At 44.4% G+C, this 26,039-nt stretch overlaps 1 protein-coding gene across 5 annotated transcripts; it reads right to left on the reverse strand.

Moving 5' to 3' along the window:
* Window positions 1-333: 333 nt before the first annotated feature.
* On the reverse strand, window positions 334-24,451 carry LOC147635998 (uncharacterized protein At3g49140-like). Of its 5 annotated transcripts, none has more exons than XM_086801440.1 (12): window positions 24,234-24,451; window positions 23,803-23,923; window positions 17,081-17,327; window positions 16,691-16,784; window positions 16,458-16,525; window positions 16,242-16,367; window positions 15,831-15,974; window positions 15,511-15,691; window positions 14,882-15,183; window positions 2,521-2,673; window positions 1,230-1,325; window positions 334-1,044 (listed from the first exon to the last, which is right to left on the reverse strand). In XM_086801440.1, exons 1-12 carry the CDS (start codon window positions 24,283-24,285, stop codon window positions 934-936), a joined length of 1,695 nt encoding a protein of 564 aa, XP_086657566.1. In that variant the 5' UTR covers window positions 24,286-24,451; the 3' UTR covers window positions 334-933. The 5 variants fall into 5 exon arrangements, with proteins under 5 accessions (XP_086657566.1, XP_086657564.1, XP_086657567.1 ...); XM_086801438.1 differs by having other exon boundaries at window positions 14,882-15,246; XM_086801441.1 differs by having other exon boundaries at window positions 17,081-17,315; window positions 24,234-24,420.
* Window positions 24,452-26,039: the final 1,588 nt, after the last annotated feature.

A 26,039-nucleotide genomic window follows, 5' to 3' on the forward strand; every position in this document is an offset into this window, starting at 1 on the left:
TCCTTTTAGCCACTGGCAAGATGCTAAATATGGCAACAAATGGCTCAACTCCTCCTAGACTTACTTCGCAAATACATTGCAAAACCCTTTCAAAAAACATTTTTTTGAGATAGTCATCGAGCTCAACGGAATTGCCTTTTTTTTTTACTGTGTATTTTGGCATGCATTACCTCTCTTCTCTTGCTTACACTTTCTACCAAGAAGACTTGTAAAGAGAATTAGGGCAACTCTACCAAGAAGACTTGTAAAGAGAATATAATCAACTCTACCAAGAAGACTTGTAAAGAGACAGCAATGACTAGACCTCAAATTACAAGATATCAAAGACCACAATACACCTGAAACAAACTCCATTGAAAAACATAAACAGTAAGAACCCAACATAAATAGAAAGTAAAGTTTCCTCATCTCAAAATGGCCAGGTGCTACTTTTACATTTGGCACATCTCAAATACTCTCCTTAAAAGTGCCCCAAGGACCAAGCCCAAGAATAAAAAGCAAACACTGAGACCAGCATTGACTAGATTGCAGACAGTCCTATTATGTGCCAAGGACCCAATCTTGAAAACGAGCAACAAAATTTCGCCACTTTCCATTGGATTTTTTTCTCTCTTTTTCCATGAGATACATTCCATTCACTCCAGGCAGTCAGCTTACTTGCACTTGCTCCCCTTCTTGAAGTCTCCCAAACCTATTGGAGTAGTCAGTGTCATCTCATAAAAGGGTTGCAACTTCAGTCCCTCTCCCTCTTGCAATAACTGCTGTTATGAAACTCTTCCGTATCAACTGCCAAACCATCTCATTCCCGAACAGATGTACCAATGGCAAACGAGGACCTTCTGAAAATGGGCAGGCATTGACCATTGAAAGGCCAAAACACACAGATTGTTCAACTGGAGAGAGAACTCTCCCCAATACAAAACGAAGGCCGCACTATGAAGACTTCCCCTGAGACCATGGCCTTCGCTTACGTCGCCCCCTTAGTGGAATTTGTGGGAACAGTAGCTGGTTCAAAAGCTGCTCTGCATGCTCTTCACTTGTTGCCTGCACAACCACACCCATCTTAACGTCATTAAGATGTGCCTTGAAAGCTTTGGAGCTCTAAAGAGGTAGATTGCCTTAAAGATATACTCAGCAAAGAGGCATCCAATGTGGCCTTGTAAGTTGTATGCCATCATGAAAATTTTCAGTCATGAATTCAGTAGGACTTCAAGGGCATCAAGGCATACCCTTTGGCTGAAAGAGATTCTCACAGTCTTCACCTCCCTTCCACAATGTACCCGTAAATCCATACCTAAGCTATCAAGCTGGAGCAATGCTGCTTCCTGCATTTCGTTCAAGAAGCTGAATTTACTTCAACCCAACTGCGTAAAAGCCTGAGTTTGTGAAAGAGTAAGTCCACGCTTTTAAAGTGAGATTACTTGAAGATGAGAACTGTTTTTACAGTAGGAGGAAAAATAAATAGAATTCACACCTCAGCCACTACCCTAAAACGTCTCAAAGCATATGTGCTTCAAAAAGAAGCAATTACACTCCCAACTAACACAACTAATTTTTTGAAACTAGTTCTCCTTCAAAGTTTTAACCCAATCAAAAGTGGGCCAGTAAATGTCTTTCTCGTGGTTGGGTATCACTAGCCACGTAAGCAGCCACTCTTGTGGTGGGATTGGACACAAGGTCTAAGGCAGTTCACTGGGCATGCATGTTTCTTGTCACTAAAGAAAGCCACCTTCAAATAGCTAGTAATTGGGCAAAAACAATTGCAAAATGATATATGATGCAGAAGTGATTTGATCAAGCGGATGTTTCTCCATGGAGCACCAAAGGACTCTAAAAACAAGGAATACATTACCTTAAGAGTGCCAATCCAAAACAACCATGCACTAGCCTGATCTGATTCTAAATCAAAGCACTCCTTGTTTTGTGCAAGGTTATGGAATGTGCTAGGATGTTAGCTTCATTAAACTCTAATAACTTGAAAGATGTGAACCTTAAGAAACACTGCAACCATCCATGAAAGGTCAAAACTTTCTACAGAGTGGGCATCACTATTAGAAAAAACACTTCCATTTGCAGCGATGCACCCCTCCACCAAGGTAACATAACTTTTAAGAAGAATCACAATTGTCCACAACGTGGGATGAGGGAAGTCTACAAAGAGCACTTTCCTATGCAAAGGTGCATACCTGGAAGACTACTGAAATCTGACAAACTTCCCTTCACAAAGAGCATTGCCTCCATTTTCGCGAAACTGAGAAGACATGACTCTTCACTGAATGGCCTTGTATTATTACAAGAAGTCCTCTTCACTGAATGGCCTTGTATTATTACAAGAATGAGGACACCTTCCCATGATAAATACCTATTCATACCTAAACCTTCTAGTGCAGGTGGCGCGTCATATCTTCACTTTTTACTTAGAAGTGACTCTCCATGAATGCAGCAGCACACCAAAGAAAATAAGCTCTTTCAGCATTCTGCTTTCAAGAAATTGGGTGGCGCAGGGTCCGTAGCAATTACCTCAACTTCAAGGCCTTTTCGATGCAAACACAATAATTTCAGTGCATCCTCAAGGACTTTTCCACGAGAATTCAAGCGCTCAATAATTGCAGGTCCTGCCTGAGCAAGAACATCTGGCTTTGCCAACTGGAACTCAAGCCTGTCCACAGCTGACTGCAGAAAGACAAAACAACATTGATAGGTGTTGGATTGCATAAAGCATCCTCGCATGACTAACTACACTAGATTAGATCAATAAGCAGTACATGTTTAAAAAATCAAGAACACAAAATGCAGATGTTATACTACGAACATTACTAGGATTGTTAAGGTTGAGCATATAAGCCAGCCAATATTGTAAGCCCTAATTTGAAAAAAGAAAACAAGAGAGGATGAGTGGGAATCCACAAGATAGAATAGGAATCAGAATGCACTAGCCTTTAACCTTTCAAAGAGTAAGGCCCTGAACAGAAGGAACAAAGGTACCCTTATTATAGTGCTAACTACTGGTTAGATGCTAAGTACCCGTCTGAACTGCTAACTGACAATTGGGAATGTTAAATGATAGTCAAATGCACACGGACATACAAAGAGCAAACTTTGCCTAATCCTCCTCCCCATTTATCAATTGTTTTCTTGCAAACACCAACACAAGCCACTAGCACTATGACACACCTACGAGTATGTAGGGCACAGCTGGACATCAGATAGCAGCCCACAGGCAGAGTCGGACAATGCAGGTGACACGTGGCACTACCACATGATGGCAATGATGTGGCATTGATGACATGGCAAGCAGGTACAAGTGGCCAACAACAATACTACTGGCCAACTAGGAGCATTGGTGCATATATATACATGGGTAGCCAAATTGTCATATTCACCTGCTTTCCTCAATGTTGGACTTTACAGAGCGTTTCTTTGTAGGCGCAATGCTAGCCACAAGTGTCGAGTAGGTCACAGGGTTGTGATTTGTCTTCATTCTCAGCCACATCTTGTATTTGAATTTCAAATGTATTACTTCTTTCTTGTACATATTTATAGTGCAATGGTTTAGGACTGCAGTCTTCTTTCGATCTCTGGAAAACCCTAGCATATCCGCTCAGGTGTTCTCCAGTTGGTATTAGAGCCTAAGGAGCCTGCCAAAAAAAAAAAAAAAAAAACTTTCACCCATGTGCATTGACTGCATGGATAGGGTAGAGCACTTAGATTCCAAGGGTGTACGAGTGTTAATTGGGGTATATTCTGCAAATTTTTTCCCTTTTCTGACACCCGTGTGCATTGAGTGCTTGGAGAGGGTAGAGCACTTAGACTCCAAGAGTGCACAAGTTCGGGTTTGGGGAAAGTGAATTTTTGGGTTTTCTTCATTTCACTAGGGTTGATTGGATATTTGGGTTCTCTTCATTGCACTTGGGTTGATTGAGGGAAGTGAATATTTGGGTTCTCTTCATTGCACCTGGATTAATTGGGGTATATTGTGCTTCTCTACCCCACCAAAGCCTTACCTCATGCGCACAGCTGAAATCCCTCACCTGGTCCTTGATCATTTGATATTTATCACGGAATCACAACTCACTAATTTGCTTCTCAGCATGAAGGCATCCATGGACACGTAGGCAGCTATATCTACCCACCATCTCAACAACATAAAGTCGTCACCTCAAGCACCTAGTATTCCGGATCTGGAATCTACAAGGGCCTGTGCTTCAAAGTAAGTGTTGGGGAATGATTCCGAGGATGAAGTGGCAAAACTTTTAGGAGGAGGATTTTTCACTCCTTTGGATGCACGCAAGGATGTACTAGATGAGCTTCGCTCCCAGTCCAACAGTCTCATCAGTCTACACCTGCACATAGTCGTCAGGAGAGATGTTGTTCATGTCATCGACGGTCTCCTTCACGGAGTCCCTCTCTACTGGATTCTCCAAACAGTTGCGGCTCGCCTTCAGCGGCTCAACATCGGGGGACTACCGGTTTGCCGAGTTCTTCCTCAATGCCTCGCTTAATTATTAAAGCTTTTGAAGCCTCCCAAGTTCAATGAAAAGATGGACGAAGAAGTCGAGATGGCTGTCACGTTGACAACAGCATGTGGTTCAAATTTTTCAGCTCCATTTGGTGTGTACGGCTTTGATGGGTGCCGCTCTCTTGTGGTGGGAAGCATAGTTCATATCATGCGTTTCATACTATCATACGTCAGTGAGAATGATAGGTATGATAAAGTATGATTCAACTCCTGGTGGAATTTCATACATGGCCTTAAATTTGGTGCTGTATATGCATGTGGGAGTTGGGACTCAAAAATATTGACAATTTGACACTTGAAAGTTGAATCTTGAAGGCTGAAACTTGAAACTTGAAACTTGGAAGTTGAAGGCTCAAAACTTGAATGTACAGAGTACATAGTACATAGCATGTACTATATGTACTTATAAGTATGTGCAGTACATTGGTACAGTGTCGGGCTTTTTCAAAGTATAGTGCCCACTGCCCAACCTAAGTCCCAAGTTCTTTCTAGCCCGAGTCTAGTACCTACAGGGTGCAAGCCAGCCATGGTGTCACTTTTAGCAAAAAAGTCTCAATTTTTTTTTAAAATTTTAAAGCAAGAATGACATGCCAGTTTCATATGCCGTTTTAGCATGCGTTAGCAAACGTTTGCTTCACCAATCATACAAGTATGATATGAACTATGGTGGGAAAATCGCCTTAGGCACTTGTTGGGATGACTGCCGCAAGGCGGTCTTGAAGCAGTTTATTCCCGTAGATTACCAACATGATGAAGAAATAGTGGGAGTGTTTTATGCAAAAACTTCGCAAATCGATGACCGGCTATCTCGCTCCTTTCAAGAAGCTTTTTCTCATGCTCCCAAGGACCGGTTGGTGGTCGGAGCAAGTTGAACGATTTGTGGATCGTTTAAAATCGTCTTTGCACGCTCACATTCGTGCATATCGGCCCGTGATCTTTCAAATGCGGTTCATCTTGCTACATCCCTCAAGACACAGGAGAGTTCCCAATCTAGGACTCAACAACAAGAGCAACAGAAAGGCAAAGACAAGGATAGCCCGTCCAAGGCTAAGGATGATAAGGACAAGGCACCCTTTTGTATGCAAAGTGGATACGCATGAATTGGATAGGCATTCATAGTGGATAGGCATGCATGACTTGGATCTCAGTCAAGATCTAAGATTATTATACATATTCATGTTTTGGAGTATACATTAAATTACGTTACATATCATCTCTCGTCTCTTGGGCGTTTGCTTAATCATTGGAATTAGTGTTTAACTAGTTTACTTAGCATTAATCATGTGTTTAAGTCTTCTGCTCTATTACTAGTCATGTGACATCAATGATGCCTCCATAAACCTCCATCGTTTGCCGAGTTAGACTATGCACAACATCTTCTGTTATTAGTCATGTGACATCAATGATGTCTCCATGAACCTCCGTCTTTTCCGGAGTTAGACTATGCACGACATGTTTCGGTTCAATTGGTCGAAGCCATACGTGGGGCACAACTTCCTACTTCCATTCTAGATGCTTCCATTCTAGATGAGCCGCAACCAAAGTCATCGAGACGAGGCTGAAGACTTAATCCTAAAGCACATTGTCTTCGATTGCTTCAAGCATGGCACAAGCTCCAGTATCCAAGACCACGAAAAACATGAAGTAATATCACTAAAATGGAGAAGTCATCACCAACAGGACCCACGAGATGGCTGCCTTGTTGGAGGCAGCAAGTGGTTCCGAAATGTTTCAGCTCCATTTGGTGCGCATAGCATTGACAGGTTCCACCCTCTTGTGGTGGGAATACCACCTCACACACCACTCCATCACTTACTTAGATGATTGCCACAAGGCGGTCTTAAAGGAGTTTGTTCTCAGTGGTGGTCACTTTGGTTTCATGGCTTATATCAAAGGACTCTTGTCATTTACCATTTGTGTTGGATAAAGGATCTTCAATGTCTGATATCATAAAGGCACCACAATGACGTCACAAGATGTGTCTTCGTCTTGGGAGGATATGCCAATTGGTGTGTTTTCACAGTGAACGGTTTTATTGGAGACTATACCGACAACAGCCGAAGTTCTTGCTTCGGTGTATTAGAGGATGCATTACTTGAGTATGTTCCACAGGCAGATGGTGGCCTAGACATACAAGTGCCGAGCAGTTACTAGTGGTTACAAATTTGGTGTTGCACTTCTAAGGAGTAGTAATTCTAGTTATGCTTCCTTCCACCGGAGTGCATTGGAGTTGGAACAAGCACATATTATGATCCATTCAAGCCAATGCATATTGGGGGATGGAATCTTGCCAGCATATTTGTAATGGGCCATCATGGACGGATAGATAAATGGAAAGTGATGATGCAAAGTGCTGGATCAGACGATAGGCAGGTGTGTTGAGATGGCGAGGACGGAATGTGAGCCTTCACAATGGACACACAGTAGTCTCGTAGTGTTCGGGATCTTGGGTACCTTGGATGAGCTTTGCCTGGATCTTTTCCTTCCATGAACAAACACTTTATATAGACACCATGCTGTAGAGGACGGTGGGCAGACAGGAGCACAAGGACTACAAACTGTGGGGAGATAAGGGCAATGGTGGGTGCAAAAACCCTAAAATCAGAGAAAGCCTAAAATCAGGCTCTAATACCATGTTACCTTACATGGTGTGTGTACAAAGAACCTAAGCTAAGGTGGATGGAAGATATCCATGATGTGTGTGTGTGTGCATTGGAGTTGGAACAAGCACATATTATGATCCATTCAAGCCGATGCATATTGGTGGATGGAATCTTGCCAGCATATTGAAAAGATGCAGGGGGGAAGAGAGATTGAGCTCTTGCAAGCACACACACACACTCACAAAACCCTAATAGAGAACACACAAGGTGAGAGGCTGAAAATCTTCTTCTTCTCTACTCAACACTCAACACTCCATATACAAGATAAGAGTACACATAATATGAAAGGTACTCAACCAATACATACACGGGTTCTCTATAGTGTGAACCCGACTAAATGAGCTGGCGCTATAACTATGCCAGTCTCTAGAGTGGCTGTCACACAGCCTGTCATCCCACTGGCCGCATATCACCCAAGATCTCACCAACCATGCCAGTGGTGTAAGTGCGGGGCCTATCCCCCAGGCGGGTCATCAGTGTCCACCGCCTCACTAGAGCTCGATATCTCAACACTCCCCCTCGAGCTCAACTCCATCTCATGTACACCAAGCGAAGCCCTGAATCTGCGGAGCTTCTCTGTACCCAATGCTTTGGTGAAGATGTCAGCTACCTGATCCTCTGTGCTGACATAAACAAGGTCAAGGTCTCCTGCCAAGACCTTCTCTCTGACGAAGTGGTAGTGGACCTCTATGTGCTTCGTACGAGCATGAAAGACTGGGTTCCTAGCCAACTGTATACTGCTAATGTTGTCACAGAAAATGACAACTTGTCTATCCACTGATAGACCCAAATCTGCAAGTAGCTTTCTCAACCAAGCTACCTCACACGCTGCCATAGCAGCTCCTCTGTACTCGGCCTCTGTACTCGATAGAGCAACCGTAGGCTGCTTCTTGCTGCTCCAAGTTACAGCAGCACTCCCCAAAGAAAACATGAATCCACTGGTAGATCTTCTGTCTGAGATACTACCAGCCCAATCAGCATCTGTGTACCCATGTACACATATCTCTATCCCAGTCTCATAGAATAGTCCACAGTGTAAAGTAGACTTCACATACCTCAGTATGCGTCTCACTGCATCCAAATGCGGTTTCCGTGGAACCTGCATAAACTGACTCACCAACCCAACAACATAGCTCAAATCTGGTCTGGTGATCGTCATGTACATCAAACTTCCTACTATGCGTCTGTACATAGTAGGATCCTCCAAGATCTCTCCTGAATCTGCACTCAACTTGCCATTCTGATCCAATGGCACAGAAATAGGCTTACAGTCTGTCATACCATACTTGGACAACATGTCCAAGCCATACTGTCTCTACAGTAATCCAATACCATGTGGTGACCTAATCACCTCAATGCCCAAGAAATATCTGAGCTCCCCCAGATCCTTCATCTCAAACTTCTGTCTAAGCAAGATCTTTACATCAAAGATCTCTGCATCATGGTCCCCCGTAATGATCAAGTCATCTACATAGATGACAACAAGCACAACTCCTCTATCACCATGTCTCACATACAGCGAGAAATCTGTATTGGCTACATGAAAGCCAATAGTGACAAGATATTCAGAAATCTTGTCAGACCATGCTCTTGGTGCTTGTTTTAAGCCATACAAGGCTTTCTTCAACCTGCAAACATGCTCGGGGTGACCCACATCCTCATAACCAGGTGGCTGCAACATATACACCTCTTCTTACAAATCACCATGCAAGAATGCATTCTTTACATCCATCTGATGTAAAGACCATTGCTTTGACGCAGCCACTGCTATCACAACTCTCACCGTTGCCATCTTGGCAACTGAGCTGAAAGTTTCCTCATAATCAATCCCATATGTCTGCGCATATCCTTTGGCTACCAATCTAGCCTTGTACCTGTTTATGCTTCCATCACTGTTATGTTTGACTTTGTACACCCACTTGCATCCAATGGCTTTCTTGCCTTCTGGCAATTGCACTAAATCCCAAGTTTCGTTTCCATATAGTGCATCCATCTCCTCATCCATAGCTTTCTCCCAACACACATTTCCAACAGCCTCATCAATGCATGTGGGCTCAACAACCTGCACAACCTTTGCCATATATGCATAGTGATGTGCCACATAACCATCATAAGTAAACCTCTGCACAGGGTTCTTCACTCTCCCAGATCTTCGCAGCTTTTCATTCATGGCTTCCATAGCCTTCTTTACACCAGGTGTTCTCATAGCTGGGATCCCAAGCTCCTCATCAAGGCTCATATCTGAGCCACTAGACTCTCCATCAACATGAGAATGCCCTGCAGAAATGTCAAGCATACCAAGGGGCTCAACCACTTTCTCTTTTCCTTTACGTGATGTACTAATCACATTTGCAGGACTGGTATTATGACGTAGCCTGCCACTCCATGGTCTATCAACAGACCCACTAGATGAGGACTCTCCTGGTCCACTCAAAGACTGTGATTGCTGACCTGCATTCTGTGCAACCACACTTCCACTCACATCAGCCCCAACAGCTTCTTTTTCAGCAGCATACCAGCTGCTCATCTCATCAAAGACAACATCCCTGCTTACCCTCAACTCACGTGTAGCAGGGTTATAACACCTGTATCGCTTTTGCTCAAGGGAATATCCAATAAACACACATTTTTCAGCTTTCGGATCCAGCTTAGTTCTCAGCTCATCTGGCACATGCACATATGCAATGCATCCAAAAACTTTCAGATGAGACAAATCTGGTTTTCTGCCAGTAAACTTCTCCTCTGGAGTTACATCATGTATGGCTGCAGTTGGAGTCCTGTTCATGATGTATACTGCTGTAGAAACAGCCTCAGCCCAATAGGAATGCGGCATATTCTTCTCTTCCATCAATGCTCGCGCAATCTCAGCAATGTGCCTGTTTTTCCGCTCAGCAACTCCATTTTGCTGCGGAGTATATCTGCATGTGAACTGTCTCCGAATACCATTCTTCTTCAAGAATTCAGAGAACTCATTGGAGAAGTACTCTCCCCCTCCATCTGACCTTAGGCACTTTACATATTTCCCTGTTTGCTTTTCAACCAAAACTCTGAAATTCTGAAAATGAGTGAACACCTCACTCTTCTCCTTCATGAAATATACCCACACTTTCCTTGTGTGGTCATCAATGAAAGTGACATAGTACCTGCAGCCTCCCATAGACACGGTCTTCGTAGGACCCCATACATCTGAATGCACAACATCTAGTGCATTTCTGCTCACATATCTGTTACGTGGAAACACATGCTTTGTTTGCTTCCCAAATTGGCATGCTTCACATATTTTCTGCATACCTTCCACTTTAAATTTTGGCAGCCCTGTCACAATTCCTTTTGTCTGCATAGACTTCAATCTCTGCACATTTACATGTCCAATTCTTTTATGCCATATGTCTGTGTCTGCAACAACTCCTGAACCATTTGCAAACATCGCAGCACTCATTTCAGGCATGTCTACATCCAACGTAAACATTCTGCCCACTCTGTTGCCTTTTGCAACCAACCTGCACTTGTCTTTGAAATCTTCAACATAACACCCATCAGGGTTAAACCGAACCTGCAACCCCTGCTCAATCATCTGGCCAACTGAAACCAGATTCTTTGTTATGTTCGGTACATGAAGTACATCTGCAAGGTATTTCACTTTGCCATCCTGCATAGATAATGGCACATCTCCAACGTGGGCAATTGGATGAGCAGTGTCATCCCCTGTTTCCACAAAACCTGGTCTTTCCGGGTTCTTCATCTCCTTGAACCACTCGCCATGACTCGTCATGTGGTTCGAAGCGCCTGAATCCACATACCATACATTATCTTTTTGTGCTGCATCAACATTTTCAGACATGGCATTCACAACATGTTGCATAACAAACAACCTTTCATTGTCCTCATTATTTCTGCTTGAGGATGCATAGTTGTTTTGCTGCACTTTCCCATTTTGTATGTCAGCCTGCTTCTTATAACATTCTGACTGCACATGTCCTGGCTTACCACAATAGTAGCATTCACGTGCATCATTATATTGCCTTTGCCAATTTCCACGGCCTCTTTGACTCCCCCTGCCTCTGAATTTGCCTCTTCCACCTGCGTGTTGTTGTTGTTGATGATTTTGGGACTGTTGTTGTTGTTGCTGCTGCTGGCCATAATTCTGATTACCTGTTCGGCCACCTCCTTGACCGCGTCCACGGCCTCCTCTACCTCGTCCTCTTCCTGAACTCGTGTAGAAGGCCTGTTGCTCTGAACTGTTTTTGCTTTGTGAAGACTGTTGGTCTTCACCCAAGTTCTTCTCTTCGATAATCAGCATAGACACCAAATCTATAAAGTTGGGAATGTTTTCCCGAGTCTGAATAGACGTCTTGAACGCCTTGTATTGTGGCCCGAGACCACGTAAACAGACTTCCACCTTGTCATCATCATCTACTGACACACCAATAGATGCAAGGGATTCCACAATACCCTTTATCTTCAGCACATAGTCATTCACAGACATGCTCTTTTTCTCCACAGTATGAAGTTCATTCTTCAACTGTATCTTACGTGCCTTGGTATTTGTTTCATAGAGCTTTACCAAGGTGTCCCACGCCTCCTTGGGGGACTTGGCATCCTGAATGTGCCCAATCATGGTGTCCTGTATACTAATGGATAGCCAATACATAACCTTCCTGGCTCCTTGGTTACAGTCTTTAAACTCTTTCACATCTGCAGCAGTAGGATTTATGTCCGGTATCTCCGGTGCCTCTTCATGTTCACCTTCTATGTAGTCCCAATAGCCTTTTCCCATCAGGAAATTCGTCAACCTGAACCTCCAAGCATGGAAGTTATTCTTGTCCAGCTTCTCAGCCACAATCTGTGTTATGCCATCATTAGACATCTTGCCAAACACACAATTTTACCAGAAACTGCACTCTGGTTTTTTTGCACAGCTGCTGTATTTTCTGCACAGTGGTACTGTAGTACTCTCAAATGTCACCAATAGTGACTTCAATGTGCATACATACACCCAATGGCAACTGTAGACCTCTTTGCAGCACCCACAGTGTCTACACAGTCAATCTGTCTTCCTGCAGTACTTAAAACAGAGTTCTGCAGAGAATCGATGACTTACCCGCAGTGCTCGAAATCGCCTGCTTTCTGAAAAACGGAGGTCCAGACGCGCCCGAAACGCGTTTTCGGCCCTTAAATTACTTAATAGTTGCCCTGTAGCTTTACTCCCACGAAGAAAGCTCCTCAATCGGAGATCGTTTGCCGGTGCCTCCCGTAGAGCTCCCGACAAGGGTGTAGTCACCAACACAATAGGGAAGAGTAGTTGAAGCTCTTACCCTCGTACCGCTTCTTGTGGTTCTCTTGCTTGCAGCTCAGCCCTTAGCACGAACCAGGCTCTGATACCATGAAAAGATGCAGGGGGGAAGAGAGCTTGAGCTCTTGCAAGCACACACACACACTCACAAAACCCTAATAGAGAACACACAAGGTGAGAGGCTGAAAATCTTCTTCTTCTCTACTCAACACTCAACACTCCATATACAAGATAAGAGTACACATAATATGAAAGGTACTCAACCAATACATACACGGGTTCTCTATAGTGTGAACCCGACTAAATGAGCTGGCGCTATAACTATGCCAGTCTCTAGAGTGGCTGTCACACAGCCTGTCATCCCACTGGCCGCATATCACCCAAGATCTCACCAACCATGCCAGTGGTGTAAGTGCGGGGCCTATCCCCCAGGCGGGTCATCAGTGTCCACCGCCTCACTAGAGCTCGATATCTCAACACATATTTGTAATGGGCCATCATGGATGGATAGATAAATGGAAAGTGATGATGCAAAGTGCTGGATCAGACGATAGTCAGTCATTTGCAGGTGTGTTGAGATGGCGAGGACGGAATGTGAGCCTTCACAATGGACACACGGTAGTCTCGTAGTGTTCAGGATCTTGGGTACCTTGGATGAGCTTTGCCTGAATCTTTTCCTTCCATGAACAAACACTTTATATGGACACCATGCAGTAGAGGACAGTAGGCAGACAGGAGCACAAGGACTACAAACTGTGGAGAGAGAAGGGCAATGGTGGGTGCAAAAACCCTAAAATCAGAGAAAGCCTAAAATCAGGCTCTAATACCATGTTATCTTACATGGTGTGTGTACAAAGAACCTAAGTTAAGGTGGATGGAAGATATCCATGATGTGTGTGTGTGTGCATTGGAGTTGGAACAAGCACATATTATGATCCATTCAAGCCGATGCATATTGGTGGATGAAATCTTGCCAGCATATTTGTAATGGGCCATCATGGATGGATAGATAAATGGAAAGTGATGATGCAAAGTGCTGGATCAGACGATAGTCAGTCATTTGCAGGTGTGTTGAGATGGCGAGGACGGAATGTGAGCCTTCACAATGGACACACAGTAGTCTCGTAGTGTTCGGGATCTTGGGTACCTTGGATGAGCTTAGCCTGGATCTTTTCCTTCCATGAACAAACACTTTATATAGACACCATGCAGTAGAGGACAGTGGGCAGACAGGAGCACAAGGACTACAAACTGTGGAGAGATAAGGGCAATGGTGGGTGCAAAAAGCCTAAAATCACCTAAAATCAGGCTCTAATACCATGTTATCTTACATGGTGTGTGTACAAAGAACCTAAGCTAAGGTGGATGGAAGATATCCATGATGTGTGTGTGTGTGTGTATAGAGAGAGAGAGAAAGAGAGAGATGCAACAAGGCTCAAAGAGAGAGTATTGTGCATAATAGAGAGAGAATTGCATGACTCAATGATGGATTGATTGATATGATTGAAGTGATGTTCACTCACCAAGTACAATGCTTTTGTAGGCTTGCAGCCTTATCTTTTGACCCATACAAATAACACACTAATAAGTGCATGGCACATGGCACACTTATCCAATCTACTCATGAGAGTGTTCACGCACTACTTAGCATAATAACCCTTTTAGGGACTGTTCCCATTCACACACACACTTTTCTTTTCTTTTCTTTTTCATAAAAACCAGTCCTCTATTACCCAACATGCACGCGCACACACGCGCACGCACACACATACGGTTACAAACAGGGGTTCACACACACGAGGTGGACACACACACGAGGCTCCGAATCCCAACAAAAACCCTAGCACAAAGGCAGCTCTTTACATGGTCACACAAGAACACGTCTCACCCACAGAACTAAGCCACCATTCTATCATCTATGTGGGCCATTGTAAGTCACGTATGAAAAATCCACCATCTGGACTACTTTGAAGGATGCAAGTGATGGAACACGCAGACACTGGTTGCTTCCAGACTGTCAACAAACCATCACAGGATTCAGATAAGCAGGTTTTTGGAGGGTTGACAAATCGATCCCTTCCCCATTACAAATGCATCGCCGCACGACCATGTTGGCTCATTAGAATTGCTTCCATCACAGGATTCAGATTAGCAGGTTTTTGACAAGGGTTGACAAATCAATCACTTCCTCATTACAAATGCATCGCAAGACGACACTGGGCTCATTAGAATCGCTTCCATACTGTCGAACCATCACAGGATTCAGACTAGAAGGTTTTTGACAAGAGTTGACAATCAATCACTTTACCATTACAAATGCATCACAAGACCACATTGGGCTCATTAGAATAGCAACAAGAGAAACACTAGCACTCCCACTTGAAAAGACTTAAGGGTGAGGCATACCTCAGCTCTAAAGTTAGAAACAACATGTATGCTCTGAATATCCAACTTGTAAAAAGAAGTTCCAATTTCTATAAACTCAGCTGCTTCTTCCGTGTTTTCAGCCACGCCTGTGTCTGTGGCCATGCCTTCTGTAGGTGATAGCATTGTGAACTCCACCACTATATCATCATCTGAGTCACCTATTCCCGCATCAGATGGCCAAAGCATGGACTTTCTACTGATATTTAAGCTTGAACTTGCAGAACCATTTACGTCCACGAAAGGCATGGAAGAATTTTGCATGCTTGAAATAGAGGTTTTCCCTGAAAGTTCAGTAAGCCCACTTAAAGATGAGGTCCTATTGAGAGATGAATCCTCCTGTTGTCCTGCATATAGTCAAAAAAATCAAGCATTTTGGCAAGCTGCATGAAGTACACTATGAATTCCAACTACCTCCTTTAGCAGCAATACATTTGCACCTATACTATGGAAGACACATTTCACCAGTTCTTGGGGCATTTACATGCATCTCCCTGCTGATGGGATGGGCAGGGAGCTGGAGGCAAGATTTCCCAGATTTCCCAGGGAAATGGGTGGCTATGATTGGACCCCCAAAAAAAAAAATCCCCATAGAATATCTGCAATCATACCTTCCACTTGCTCAGTTAAATGTTCCCTGTCATCATCATCCTCTTCTTCACCACTAAATCGGTCCTGGCAAAGCCGATGCACATACTCCTCTTCTTCATCATTCAAGCGGCACACTTCACCAACGATTCTGAGGCTCTGAGACGGCTTTTCAATCTTCTCGTCATCATTGGCTAGAGCAGCCTTGAGAGAGAAGAACCCAGTAGTAAGATTGTAATTGAGCTTGCCAAAAAAAAAGTGCCATCTACAAGTAGTCATCTGATTGAACAAGTTAGAACTCCCACACAGTACTGACGTCATGGAAGAACAACCAAACACTTACCGCACTTAAAGCATCTGCAAAATCAATGGGATGGATAGATTGAAGAGTGTCAAGCCCACTCCAATCTCCTATAGACTCTGAAGATTCTTCCTCCAGATCCTCTAGAATGAGCTCATTCCCCTCCGCGGTGAAAATGGCCCAACCCTGTCCCCATGCATAAATTAGAGAAAGGTGGAAAAAGCTGCTAAAATCTCCATTGCATGACTGTAGGATAGCATTAGGACCAACAAAGAAGTCACATTAGAAGTTGGAAAAAAAAATAGTGTACAAGGCCAAGAAAAAGACTGGAGGGGGAATGTAGTGGCATGTTTGAGATAATTCAAACTAGCTAGCAAGGTGGTGGTACTTGCAACGGACAATTGATTTGCTCGTGTGAAATTAATGCAGGGAAGAAGACCACCCATATCCTACCTCACCCTGTTCATCTTCGTCTGCATCTGTATCATCATCATTAGAATCCTCTGGTGCACTTTCTTCATGGACTTCTTGTTGCTCTAGAACCCAATCCTCAATGCTTTCATAACCTATCGCAACATTCTAGACATGCAAAATTCCTTTTCTCAGGTTCATGTCTAGAAAAGATGCTCACTTGCATACTACAAATTTTATTCAAGTTTTGTCTCATACCATCTGTGTCCCAGCACTATTGAGAGTCGTCAGGAACTCGCTGTCATCATCAATCTGGAAATAGAAGTCTTTCAAACAAATAAGACATTTCAGTCAAACTTCATGCATTACAGGTAGAGAAAACCTTCGGAATCCCTGCTTTTAAAGAAATCTGTATGGTTGAACACTGGCATCAAACAAAACAATCTCTTGAAACCTACACCCAACACAGAGAACAATAAGCCACAATTTACCTCCACGCTCATCGACAAGGTACTGCACCTCTGTTCCAAAAACATGATCTTCATCTTCTGCTAATGATGCGAAAAGTATGGCATTCTGATTTACCTGAATAACAACAACAATTTTCTTAATCAAAGAAAGATTTGGGAACAAGGCCATCCATTTTCACTACTTTAACCTCATCAATAAAGCGCACGGGAGTGCCCCCAGGCATGTAGCCTACTGTAGATGGCTGCAGGTCCCCAAGGTTCTTCCCTAATCGAAGGCTATAACTAAGTAATTCTCCAACAAAAGGGGGAAAGACAGACAGCCCAGCAATACAAAGTTCTATATTCTTAGTACCAAGCTAGCTAGTTAAAAGAATGGAAAAAGGAAAACTAGTTTTGCTGAAAGCAACAGACCTCAGCAAGAGTCCGTGCCACCTCAGCATCTGTCAACCTTCGATCCATGTGTTCGATGTTCTTTTTCTTCTCAAAACTAGAGATGTCTTCCAGCGGATGGTACCCAAGATCCCCCAGATATGAAGATGCATCAGGTTTTGAGTCAGGATAGTCTGCAGCAACCCATACTTCTGTTCTGTATTCTTGTCTCTTGTGAAATGCTGAAAGATTCTTAAGCAGATTCCCAAATGGATGCCTGTCATTGAAGCTGGTCATACATATATTTACAAGCTTCAGAACGGACATCCATCACAAAATGAACCATCACACTGGCCAACACATCACCTCCATCTAATTGACCACAAAAATTATCACTTATGTAGATCTCCTTTCATGTCCAGCTTAAAAGAAGCCAGCTGCCCCTTTTAATTGTTCACAATCAGCAGCCAGCTGCCAACTCACTAACTTTCTAGTAGATGTAATTTCCACAACTACTTGCTAGCTGAAAGGCACAAAAATAAAAAGAACTATATGTGTGCTTTGAAGGTAATGTTATCACTTGTGTAGCCCTGGGCAGCTTAAAAGAAGGCAACTGCCATATTCAATTGTTCAAAATCAGCAACCAACTCAGTAGACTTTCTAATAGACATGCCTTCTGTACAATATTTTCTTAGACAACAACCTGCTAGCTGAAAGGCATGAAAACAAGAGAACTAAATCTGTGGTTTGAAAGTACTGTTAGTGTGGACATGATGCCTCCTTGCATGAGTTGAAGATACTGCCAGAAGTAAACTTGGCACCAATCTGTCAGTCCAGAGGGGTGGAGATCATTGTATGAAGCACCAAAAGACTACTAGAATTCACTCCTAGTATGTGTCAAAGAAGGGCCAGATCATATTTCTACACTTGGTATCTTGCAAATCAAAGCACCACTGACCCACACTCACCTAGTTCATATACAAGGAGAAGGTAAGATTACAAGAGTTTGAGCTCAAACTTGTAAAGTGACCACACACTCACTGAAATTTGCTCATCAATTCTACTGTCCTAGAAATCTAATGGCGCATTGACCATCCACATGCTTGTATATACAAACATTCCTTGGTAATAGGGAAAATCAGCCCATCTTCGACCCCTAGTGTGGTGGTGTTGGTGTTGGCTATGTCACTTGCAATCAATTTAAATAGTGGCCAAATGTGTATTTAATAAAGTTAAAGGTTGATTACTTCAAGATCTGTCCTCCCTGTAACATTGATATTAGAGCATAGGCTTGCTTCCTCTGGTTGGAAGACGGTCGTATCTCAAGAATCTTGATTATTAACTTGATTACAATATAATGGCTGACCAATCTACTAGCCATGTGGAGGCTGCAACAACACAGAATCAAGGAGCAGCCCAGGAGGAAAAATAGAGACATTGAGGCACCAAGTGTAATGCTACTGAGAGGAGACAGCTCAGCTAAAGGCCATGCAACAAGACCCAGATGTAAAAGAGCTATGGGCTGCCAAGAAAAAAAGCGACCATGAAGAACACCTCTTTTCAAGAGGCATGAAGACTGGTCCAAACACATGCTAGTTATTTCACGATAGGTGCGGCATTGTTCCAAGATGGCCAACCTGTGGCATTTGAAAGCAAGAAAAGCTTGACGATATGCACGTTAGATGGCACACTCAAGAGAAAGAGCTGTATGCTGTTATACATGCTCTGAAAACTTGGCAACAATATCTTTATGGAACTAGGTTTGTTGTGCTGACCGACCACAAGTCAATTAAGTACATTTGTGACAGGCTTGAGTAGAGGACAGTGGGTTGAGTTGATGCAAGACTTTGATATGGAAATAAAGTATCAGAAGGGTAGCCTAAACCGACTATGGCGGATGCCTTGAGTAGAACTGAGGCGAGATTAGGTTGACCTTTACGACTCTTTGAGAGGGTTATGTGAGACCCACAGCCATTTTGGTCGGTATTACGTCTAGGCAGCGAGCTCCATAGATTTAACCGAGACTCAGGAGTCAAACCAGCTCTGAGTGTGGCAAGTGGTCATTTCCTTATCTGGAATGGATTGTGGTTCCGTAATGAGAAGGTTTGTGTACAGGATAACACATAGATTAGGAAAAGTATCAAGTATGAATGTCATGAAGCTCCCACAACAGGTCGTCCAAGCATAGTCATAGGGGACAGAGGGGACGACTGCTTGGAACGCGGGGACGGCGACTCGGGACAGAACAGCGACGGGACGGACGGACGTCCCCCACGGCGCGTTTCTCACAGGGGACGCCGCATGGACGGGGACGCCGCAGGGGACGGCTCTGTTAGGGGACGGCAGAGAGCCGTTGCTGGCTGTTTTTTGCCGTTGCGCTCGCCGTTTTTGGCCGTTGCGCTTGCCGTTTATGGCTTTTGGCTTGGCCTTGGGCCTTGGCCCTTGAGCCTTGAGCCTTTGAGGCTTGGCCCTCTCTCTCTCTCTTGCCCTTGAGGCTTTCCTCTCTCTCTCTCTTGCCTATCTATATAAGAACAAGCCTCTACAAGGCTACAAGCACACACAACTTTCAAGGCTCAAGCTTCTTCTAGCTTCCAACTTCCAAGTTCCAAGCCTCTAGGCTCTCACACAAGGCCCGCGGGCCGCCGCCCTACTATCTAGATTCTAGAATCTAGACTCTCTCTCTCTCTCTCTCTCTCTCTCACCTCTCCCTCAAGCCTCTTGAGTCTTCCAACTTCCAAGCCTCTAGGCTCTAGGCCTCTCTCTCTCTCTCTCTCTCTCTCTCTCTCTCTCTCTCAACTTTCAAGACTCTTGAGTCTTCCAACTTCCAAGCCTCTAGAGTCTAGGCTCTAGCCTCTAGGCCTCTAGGCTCTCTCTCTCTCTCTCTCTCTCTCTCTCTCATTCCTCAAGGCTCAAGAGTCAAGCCATCTTCAACCATGGCATCCTCCTCACGTGCCGGGGCTTCTCGTAGAAGGACAATGGGATGGACATGGTGGGAGGAGGTTAACTACACCCCATCCTTTCATGGAGGCGGTTCTCGGCCATGGGTATGCAAGCTTTGCCCGTACCGGCGAACGGGTGGCGCTGACAAAGTGCGAGCCCACCTCTTGCATGAGAGTGGGCATGAGGTGAGGTTTTGCACAAATGTCACGCCCGAGAAGAGACGGGAACTTCTTGACAAGCTTAGCGTCTACGAAGCGGTCGAAGCGACAAGAAGGACACCACGAGTGGCCGTGGATCCCGCAACGATGGGGAGAGGAACTCAAGCCTCTACAATGGAGTCATGTGGTGGATCGGGATCATGCACACCATCACCTTCACCATCAAGTCGGAATGTTACTCCATCCACGACGCCGGCACCCTCCATCTCCACGGCCTCTCAATCATTACGTGGCCCACGGCGACAATCTACACTTGGGGAGAATTGGAACCCCAAGTTGAAGGAGGAGGTGGATATGGCGGTGGCCCGCTTCTTCTTCCACGACCACATTGCCTTTCAAGTGGCTAGGTAAGTGCAATCGATCATTGCCAATTCATCATTCATGTTTTCATCATCCTAGTCCCCTTCTCATTAGTAAATTACTTTCTTGAATAGGTCGGAATACTTCAAGGTCATGGTTAAGAAGATTGGGGAGTATGGCTCAACCTATACGCCCCCCTCATCCGAGAGCTTGGGCACTACATTGCTCAAGAAGGAGAAGCGCATTGTAGAGCAAGCGGCCGACAACACAAAGCGGCAATGGGAGAGGAACGGAGTCTCCCTCATTGTGGATGGATGGAGTGACACCCGCAAGAGGAGTATTCACGGCATGGTTGCATATTCCCGTGGAGAGATGTACTTCATCTCATCTCATGATGCATCCGGCACTGGGAAGAGCGCGGATGTGCTCGCAGCGGAGTGGGCTACCACCATGGAGATCGTGGGCCCCGAGCATGTAGTGGGCTTTGTTGCGGATGGGGAGCCTTCCAATAGGGCGGCGGGAGCTATTCTCCAAGGTATGTATGGACATGTCACGGTGTCCTTTTGTATGGCTAATTGCCTAAACAACCTCCTCAAGGACATCGGGGCATTACCATGGATCAGCCCGCTCATTGAGGAGGCCAACACCATGGCCTCCTTTGTCCTCAACCACCAAAGACTTCGGCATGAGTTCAACAAGAGGTCCTCTCTCTCTCTCCTCAAATATTCCGACACCCGGTTTGCCTACAACTTTCTCATGTTGGGCCGGTTGAAGGATTGTAGCGGTGCTTTGAGGGGGCTTTTCCTTAGCGACGAGTTTGTCGCTATGCAAGAGTCCCATACAAACACTGGCCAAGAGTGTAGGCTACGGGCGGATGACGCCTCTTGGTGGGAGCGTGTGAAGACCCCACAGATGCTATGGTGAGGCCCATAGTCCACCTATTGAGGATTATAGACGCTATGCAACCATGCATAGGCAAGGTCTACGAGGCCATGGATCGCATGATAGAGAAGTTGAAAGACTTCGTGCCTGACAAAGACAGATACGAGGAGATCCATGCCTTGTGTCTAGGAAGGTGGAATTCCTACTACTCTCCATTGCATGGAGCAGCTTATGTGGTGGACCAAGAATTCCAAGGCAACAAGCAGGAGAGCGACCGGGAGGTGAGCGCTGGATGGAGGATCACCTTGGATCGTCTTGTGCCTGATGCATCGGTTAGGCGCAAGATCAAGGACCAGCTTTCGATGTACAGGTCATTTCATGGCTCCTATGGCTGTCATGATGCCCAGGTTGACCGCTCCAAAGTTGGTGCTGCTCTATGGTGGGAGGACTTTGGTTCGGATGGACCGGAGCTGCAGCAGCTTGCCATCCGCATACTTAGCCAGGCCGTCAGCTCCTCTTGCTTGGAGCAACTTTGGAGTACCTACAACCACATTGCCTCTAGGAAGAGGAACCGACTCCGGGTAGAGCGTGCCAATGACCTTGTCTTCGTGTCACGTGCACACCATTCAGGTGTACAGTGACATGGCATCATATTAGCATCATAGACATCATCAGGCATTTTATGGTCATGGTATGAGTTGGATTCAGCACATTAGCCATATAGACCAGTATTTAGGGCTTGTGGAGGCAGCCGACAGGATGCTTACTTCAGCCAGCATTTATGCTATTTATTGGCATTATTTATTCAGTCGTGGGCTTCTGACATCTGGCCGACTGCATTAATGCTGGCCGACCAGCAACCCTCACTCATATAAATAGAAGAGCCTCTCCATTCAGCATAGCAAGCTCATCATAGCAGCATTCAGCCCAGTGTGCTCCAACGCATCTCCTCCAGGAAGCCTTGGGAGCAGCATTTCCAGCCAACGCATCTTCATCAGCATCATCTTCAGCAAACGCATCATCATCATCAGCCCATCAAATCTGCAAACGCATCTGCGTTTCATCATCAGGTCAGCATTCAGCATCTGTTCCAAAGCCCCCCTTCAGCATTTCCTTCCCAGGAGACAAGGGAAAGATAGTGGACAGCAGTTCATTCAGTTCATTCAGCATATTCAGCATATAGGCAGCATATTCAGCAGTATAGATCCATTTGGATCTCATTGTAACCGCATTCATTCATCTAATATAGCTGCATTGCATTGACACATATCTGTCTATCTCTTAAACATCATTAAGTGCAGTTTAGTTAGACTAAGGTTGTGATTACTATGGTCCTAAGATCCCACATGTCACATTGGTATCAGAGCGTTACAGGGTAACCAGCCTTAGAGCATGTTCATTCCATCAGTCATTCAGTCAGACATCATTTTTATCGCTTTCGCACAGTTAAACCCAGTTCTCAAAATTTTGCAAGCCACCCTTAGGGATTTTCCCTTAGGTCTGCATCAGTAACCCATCCATCTGCATTCTTGCACAGCATATAGGGTTGCACATGGCTTGCATAGTAGTCATCTTAGCAGTCAGACTTGCATCTGCAAAGCATACATGTTGCCCATGAACTCTCAAGGAAGAATGACATCCATCATCAAAGGAGGACATAAGTTTTGGACTTCAACTGGCAGCAGCAGGGGGTTTCTCTTCCACAGAAGACGGAAGTTTGCTCCAACATCGCCTCAGGAGGTTCAGAGCTTCAGGTACGACGGAGATGGTAGGTGAAAAGGTTTCCAGAGGCAGGTCAGGGGTGACTCAGGTATTTACCATTCAGTTCCCGCAGTACATAGAGTCTTGGCTCAAAGGATTTCACTCCTGCAGACGGCCTCAGCCCCGGCAGCAGAAGACAGAAGGGGGCAGTGGTTCGGAGGAGAAGGATCACAGAGGAGTCGAAGGTTGCCAGGTTTATCACCCTGGTGAGCCTCTGTATGTTAACAGTGTTAGCTTCCCCTGCATATTTAGTCCTTGCATGCACGCTTGCAGCAAAGGACTTCTCAAATTCCCTGCTGATACTTGGTCTCCATCTTTCTACCCACTACTGCCTAACAAACCTGTACTTTGCAACACTCGCCACATGTTGCCTAGATCTCCTTCTAAAGATACATTTGCAGCTCCTCCAAACTGGCTCACCTGCTTACTCTGGTTCCTTGTTCCTGCCCCACGCTCTAATGGTGCTATGCCTCAGTAACAAATCACTATCAATGATTTGGAAGCTAAAGGCATAAAAGAGCATAGTAAAGCTTTCTGCGAAGAGGTCTTGCCGTATAAGTCAACCAACTGATGAGTTTGATCGACTCAAAATCAATCATATTCTAATCCAAAGAACCTGAAAACGCTGTTGACACGCATGCACACACAATGCACAAATCCTACCTGATCATGGAAGAGCCCCTGCTGCTCCTGATCAATTGAGAAACGACCCTTACAGTGCTCCTGGATCCATTAGAAGCCCCAGCTGGGCACGCCACGAATCCGCTCTCTTGAGCTCTAGATCCTGTACACATAGAAAACAGTAGTTTATGCTATCTAGCGTGCAGGTCCAATCTTTAACAATCAATATTCTTATAAAAATGCGTTATACAAAGTGCCCAATGCACAGGCTCCAGTATGTGAAGAATGACTAAACTCAAAGATTTGAAGATGCAGGACAGTTACAGGGAGGAGTACCAAAACCCTAAAACACAATACAGAAACCCTAAAACACAGGACAGACACCCCCTCAAACACAGAACAGAAACCCATACAAAACCCACTAATAAGTTATGGTTTTCGGCGATAATTGATAAAAGGAAGCAGACGCATACCTGGAAGGAGGCCACTAGCAGAGGTACAATCGAAACGGGCTGCAACCGCCATAGCCAGAAGCTCAGAAAGGGCTCCACAGAGGAAGGAGGAGAGTGACTCACCCAAAGTTGACGACCCGAACCGTCAAATTTAACGGCGCCCCGGACGCTGTTCTCTCCTCACATCTTTTTTAGCACCCATATCCTTATGGGAACCTGACGGAATAAAGAACTATTCTAGCATCCATCTTCACACGTAAAGGTTAAAGACTCTATTGGAGCTCACGTTATCTACATTCCACTTGTCACTAGGACCTACACCTCTCAATACCTCAAATTAACTCACATCAGGACACCACAGCACCCAACACATGACCACGAGTGTTAGTGGATGCACAAGATTTCCGCAATGGGCAGGTGTTTCAAGCTATCTTACTTGCAATGAGCCAGACGCTCTGGAGGAAATTATACAATAAGGTATGTATCCTCAAGCTACATACACTAGTAAACCAGAATAACAAGCAATGTAAAGCATAATGACAAACTAGAATGCTTGGGTAGTTAAGGTTGTGTTGCCTTTATCAACAATTCTGTAACATTGATCATATCTATGTTATTCTTAAGATAGAGGAAAATTATCTTGCTAACCTTGATCATATCTAATTCTTAAGGTAGAGGATTATTTTTTTAGAGCTTGCCTTGATTTGTCCTTTTGTTAACCTGAAGCAAAGCAACCAACCTCTTTGTTTTAAACTTTTCTACTCAATGAGTGTGTGTGTGTGTGTGTGTGTGTGTGTGTGTGTGTGTGTGTGTGTGTGTGTACTAATCAAGAAAAAGCATGTGTACGTATTAATCAATCCAGATAATTTGTTTGTGTGTACTAATCGATCGTGAGAATGTGTATGCCGTGCTGATCCATGAGAAGAGTACGTGTCCTTACCTTTCAAAGGAGGGATACGTTTGTGCCAAGAAAGTATACGCCCATGCTAACTGATTTAGAGAATATTGTGCCGATCCATATGAGAAGAGTACGTCCAATTAATGTAGAGAAAGCATACACCCATACCAACTAATTTAGAGAATATTGTGCTGATCCATATGAGAAGAGTACGCTGCTTTACCTAGCTTTCAAAGGAAGGGTATGTATGTCCCATAAGAAAGATTACTTGTATTGACCTATCAAAAGAAGGGTGTGTCAAGCATATAAACCAATTAAAAAGAAGGGTGCGTCTAGCATATCAACCAATCCAGATAAAGTGGGCTTCCATACTGATCAATCTAATGGAAACACACATGTGTGCTAAATGATCTATACTCATAGCAATCCATGACAAGTGATAAGAGTATGTGTAGTAATCGATTCAAATAAAGTGTACATTTATGTATCGACGAATCCAAACTAAACCAAAGAATAGGTCACCATATCGAGTCATGAGAGAGTACATGTACCAACTTATCGAAGGAAAGATATGTATATCCTAGTAGAAAAAGTACATGTACATTGCCATGAAAACAAGGGTGCCTCTGTGCATACCAATCAATCATCTTACCCCAACATACATCTATGCTAATCGATCTAATGAAAGTACACCTATTTTCTAAGCATGCACATCCATAAATAGTACATCCGTACTATGGAAGAACAATGAAATCCAATCGATCTTGCATAAGCTTACATTCGTACTACCTGATTGATCCAAAGAATGTGCATTGATCCAAAGAATGTGTACTGATCCAAAGAATGTGTACTGATCCAAAGAATGTGTACCAATTTTTTAAGCATGTACATCCATACTCATCGATCCAATGAAAGTATACATGCATACC

Source organism: Cibotium barometz, chromosome 8 (genome assembly GCF_041138505.1).
Source record: "Cibotium barometz isolate CiBa-2024 chromosome 8, ASM4113850v1, whole genome shotgun sequence".
NCBI lineage: Eukaryota > Viridiplantae > Streptophyta > Polypodiopsida > Cyatheales > Cibotiaceae > Cibotium > Cibotium barometz.

Bases quoted from the DNA above. Each gene is read 5' to 3' on its own strand.
- LOC147635998 (XM_086801438.1), bottom strand. From the start codon at position 24,285: ATGGCGGTTGCAGCCCGTTTCGATTGTACCTCTGCTAGTGGCCTCCTT. The intron at 17,328-23,802 runs GTAGGATTTGTG...ATGTATGACCAG, and splicing joins AGGGGCTCTTCCATGATCAG to CTTCAATGACAGGCATCCAT. The intron at 16,526-16,690 runs GTAAATTGTGGC...TTTGTTTGAAAG, and splicing joins CCTTGTCGATGAGCGTGGAG to ACTTCTATTTCCAGATTGAT.